Source organism: Austrofundulus limnaeus, unplaced genomic scaffold (genome assembly GCF_001266775.1).
Source record: "Austrofundulus limnaeus strain Quisiro unplaced genomic scaffold, Austrofundulus_limnaeus-1.0 Scaffold10, whole genome shotgun sequence".
NCBI classification, from domain to species: domain Eukaryota; kingdom Metazoa; phylum Chordata; class Actinopteri; order Cyprinodontiformes; family Rivulidae; genus Austrofundulus; species Austrofundulus limnaeus.
Window position 1 is genome coordinate 552769 of NW_013952412.1, and position 4907 is coordinate 557675.

General features: G+C 39.0%; 1 protein-coding gene across 2 annotated transcripts in view; it reads left to right on the forward strand.

The window, feature by feature from the left end:
• Positions 1 to 1000: 1000 nt before the first annotated feature.
• Positions 1001 to 4907, forward strand: part of eif2s2 (eukaryotic translation initiation factor 2, subunit 2 beta) — a gene marked incomplete in the record, with an annotated part of 5505 nt that continues 1598 nt past the window's right edge. The window contains 6 exon segments of one of the 2 annotated variants that reach the window (XM_014001705.1): positions 1001 to 1142; positions 3816 to 4002; positions 4103 to 4203; positions 4278 to 4407; positions 4506 to 4609; positions 4692 to 4840. In XM_014001705.1, coding sequence (XP_013857159.1) covers positions 1128 to 1142; positions 3816 to 4002; positions 4103 to 4203; positions 4278 to 4407; positions 4506 to 4609; positions 4692 to 4840 — 686 coding nt within the window. 2 annotated transcript variants of the gene reach the window in all.

The following is a 4907-nucleotide window of genomic DNA, read 5'->3' on the forward strand; positions in this document are numbered from 1 at the left end:
GCCCTGCCGCCTCCTAGTTTTTTTTTTTTTTTTTTTTTTTTTTTAAAAAAAAAAAAAAAAAAAAAAAAAAAAAAAGCCCATAGTTTTCATTCCCATGACACAAGAAGTAAAAGGCAGCAGTCTGAGCAAAGATTCCCAGACCTTCCTGAACCTGGACACCTTCAACTTTTCCAGTTGGGTCACAGAGGCCCTCCTAAACAAACCTAGAATATATATTTTTGGTTTCAGGTCTGACCCAAGGCCTAATTCTTGTGTCCAAATATGTCCTAAACTGTGGTTTAGGACATATTTGGACATATGTTTTTTTGTGACATTCAAAATAAAGGTTGCAGAGACTCATAGCTCCAACTGTATTGCTGAATGTGCATAAAAGCAATTTTAACAGTTTTTTAACAATATGTAAGTCTTTTTTTATTTTAATTTATGATTCTGTAATAAAGAAAAAATATGCCCTTTGGAACAAATTCCATAAATGACCATTTGTCGTGTATAAATTAAGGTTCTACAAGGTTCAAATTTTCCCAAAGGACTTTTTTAAAATTGTGAGTCAGTAGTAGTGTTTCAGCTCAAAAGCTACATTCATCAGGTCATCAACATGACAATACTTAAAACACAAGAAAAATAAAAGTTTGTTATTCCTCAGTTAAAACTAAAAAATCCATTAAAACATTGGACATAGCAAACAAAAAATATGTCTTTAGATCAGTAATGATGCACACCAGACAAACAATAGCTGTTAGATAAAAAAAAAAACATTTACAACCAGATGTTTCATATATATAATGTGTTAAAAGGTAACGTCAAATTATCCTGTTAACATTCAAGACAGAGGAGCAAAGCATAAAAACAACAAACAATACTGTAAAATCTGACGCATTATGCCTGGGTTGTAGCAAATTTAGCAACACTTTCACATCTGTAACGTTGTGATCTTGAACAAAACTCAGGGCCAAGGCGCGCCGTCGCAGGCGATGTACGTCAGGATTTAGATGGTTCGCACATGCGCACTGAGGTCCAGCGCTGATGCAAGAAATATTACAGCGTAAAGGTGTGGAACGGCTGGAGCGATAAAATAGTAGCTACTGGTTTGACTGGACTCAGCGTTTTTTCCTCGTCCTTTCGCAAACATGTCAGGAGACGAGGTAGGTAATCTGGGATTATCCGTTGTCTGATTTGTGTCGATATTGAGGTTGAAGCGGAATAAGTTCTCGAAACATCTGAGGATGACTTTGGGCCTCTCGGCTCCACTCGCTGCTTCCCTCCACAGTCGCTAGCAGCAGCTCTCACATGGCTGCAGCCGCGGCCCGAGTCAGCGTATTGTCAAGAAAATTACCACCATACTGCTGTGTAGCGTTGTGGTACACGATTACGTGATTAATAACTGTTTCTGAAGCCTCTCTGTCGCAGGTTGATTTCGGAGTTGACAGATTAGCTTAGTTCTTTAAATTCGCGGCTATGCTAACAGCTACCATCATTAGCTCCTACAAATTTCTAACGTATATTTCTATTAAAAAAAAGTGTCTCAAACCGCCTAACATTAACTTAATATCGCAAAATACATATTTTTAAACTGTTACGACAGATCTGGTTCTGTGAGATGACATTTTTAATATAATCGACGTTTATCTTTTTATTCACGACGATCAGTTCATTCATGTCATGTAGAAACAGATATCTTGCATAATGTGAGTATGTTGAGATATGAGCTGACTGCTCATATAATTGTGAAATTATTGGATTATTGTTGAGCATGCTCTTTGAGTTTCAAGCTGCCAATATGACAGCAAGTCACATATTGGCAACTAATTAATTCTAATAACGGGATATTTTAAATTCAGTGCTGTTTAAGCTCGTCGAGGCACTATATGAAAGAAAAAAAACAAGTAAATCCTTAATTTAATTACAGCCATTATAATAATACATTTTTGTACATTATGAAATATTAATTTGTAAAACTTATTTATGGAAGCCAGCAGATTTGTCACAATCTCCCAACCTGATCAGAACATTAGTGTCAGTGGGAAGAACCCTTCAGCAGAACCAAACTCAAGTTGAGCAGCATTCTACCTCAGACGACTCGGGTTAGGGAGGACAAGAAAATACAAAAGTAAGGATTGATCTGGGTTTAGTTTCTATTGGGAAAACAACACAACAATATTTGCAAATACAAACGAGGAGCATAGAGCAATTAAAGACAGCATAATTAAAGGGTTAGCTCAGGGAAACCCAACCCAACCCAAAAAAGAGCCTAGTCTTAAAGGGATCCCCGATTAGTTGTAACATTAGACTTTATATGATAAACATATACTTTAATTGTAAAATAAGGACTGTCAAAATACTGTAGGATGTTCATTTTTTATAAATTTCAAACTAAAAGTTTAAAAATATATTACACAGACAGGGCCATTTTATTTACACGCAAAGCATTCTGGGTAACTGATGACATCAACTAGGTCATCGGTGCAGGGCTGCTAGTGAGCTATATCCACCCTGAAGGTTAATCTTGGACAATACCTGACGATCGACTCTTTTAAATGAAACCAGAGAGCGTTGACAGAGAGGAGAAGGTAGAAATGACTCAGCCTGNAACTGAAAATATAGATGGAGGACAACAGAGCTGCTTCATGGAAGAAGAACCTCAGCTTAGCCTGTTAGTTTTAGCGTTAGCCCCGACACTATCACCATATATATGTATTAGCTCAGCGCTACACATTCTCCTCTCGTCACTGAGGTCCTCCATCCACATGACAGAGAGCGGAACACAAACATGACTCAGGCTGTAACTGAAAATATGGATGGAGGACCTAAGTTTAGCTTGTTTGTTGCGCTAGCGCCAAGCTAATACATATAAGGCAATATAGCGTGGGCGCTAGCGCAAAGGCTAACAGGCTAAGCTAAGGTTCTTCTTCCATGAAGCAGCTCTGTTGTCCTCCATCCATATTTTCAGTTACAGTCTGAGTCATTTCTACCTTCTCCTCTCTGTCAATGCTCTCTGGTTTCATTTAAAAGAGTCGATCCTCAGATATTGTCCAAGATTAAACTTCAGGGTGGATATAGCTCACTAGCAGCCTCGCACCGATGACCTAGTTGATGTCATCATTTACCCAGAATGCTTTGCGTGTAAGTAAAATGGCTCCATCCGTGTTAAAATATATTTTAAAAAATTTACAAAACCAAACAGCCTTCAGTATTTTTACAGTCTTTATTTTACAGTTAAAATAAATGTTTATCAAATAAAGTCTAATGTTACAACTAATCAGGGATCCCTTTTAAGAAGCACAAGACCTGCAGTCTTGACAGCAAAGTAGTCCTTTTGGAAAATACAAATTAATAAAATGTTTAATAGAAGATGGAGCTTGGTTGTTGAGAAAATTGTATGTTAGGGACAGGAAGCTAAAACTGGAGAACTATGATCTCTCCTGACTCTCATCAGAACTCAGTTTTGGTTTAACTGGAGTCTTTTCAGAGCGTTTTTCTGGACACCCAGGTTATAAAATTTATAGCAGTCCAGGCTTGATGTGATAAATTCATGGACTGAACAAGATGTTTCTGATTTTAGTGAGATTACACAAGTGGAGATAAGAGAGTGGCAACATTTTAGTGTGGGATTAAAAGACAACATCTCAGACTTTCAAACATAGATCCACTTAGTGTTTTTTCATTAATGAGCTGAAATTCATCAAGGCAACGTGATTTTATGAAAATAAGTTGTCAGGTCCTCACTCAATATGTGAAGTTTGGCTCCAACTCAAACAAATCACCTTGAAGCAGTTGCAAAGGTTTTTGTTTTTCTCTGCTTTTCTCTCTTTCTTTAGATGATATTTGACCCCAACATGACAAAGAAGAAGAAAAAGAAGAAGAAGCCCTTCATGCTGGATGAGGAAGGAGGAGAAGGGGTTGGAGGAGGAGAGGAGACCAAAGAGGTGGAAGCGAAGGAGGCGGAGCCAGAGCTCGGCGATGACAAGGAGCTGGATGTGGAAGAAGACGAGGGCAGGAAAAAAGGTTAGAAGGAAACCAAACGTTTCCATTTCCTCTCGTCCTGCACGTCATCTCTGTAACAGCATTAACCCTGACGCTTTTTTGTTTTGGTTAAACTTTCTAGAGACGTCAGACGATTTGAATGACCTGAACTTCCTCAACCAGAAAAAAAAGAAGAAGAAACCTAAAAAAGTATTTGATAACGAGGTAGAGGAGGGGTTAAAGGTAAGTTCTCCTCTTTGTGTTATTACTCACACTGTTGGCAGCCGCCATTTTTCACTGTTTCTGGTTTAAACCAGGAGCTGAAAATCGAAGGAGAGCAGTCGGAGGTGCAGGAGGACGACAACTTGGATTTGAWGCTCCCCACCAAGAAGAAGAAGCAGAAGAAAGTGGATTTTGACGAGGGAGAGTTGTTGGAGAAAGACGACGGTAGAAATTAAAACATTTTTATTATTATTATTATTATTAATTTTTTTAAACGGGATGCAGGTGCGTGTGTAACAACGGTGTTTGTGTGTTAACGTTAGCAGCTCAGGAGGATGAGGAGAGCAAAAACAATGACGGAATCTCGTTCAGTCCCTCCACGGGACCGGCGTGGGCCGGCTCAGAAAGAGACTACACCTACGACGAGGTACGAAAGCACGAGAAACATTTTTAAAAAGACACTTCTCAAACGTTAAAGACCCTGACGAACCTGCACGTTTCTGCCTCAGCTCTTAAACAGAGTCTTTAACATCATGAGGGAGAAGAACCCCGACATGGTGGCCGGAGAGAAGAGGAAGTTTGTGATGAAGCCTCCTCAGGTGGTCCGAGTGGGAACCAAGAAAACCTCCTTCGTCAACTTCACAGACATCTGCAAACTGTGAGTCACAACACGGCCAGGTTTCGCTGGTCTGGGTTTGTGGAAGGTTTTTTTTTTTTTTTTTTTT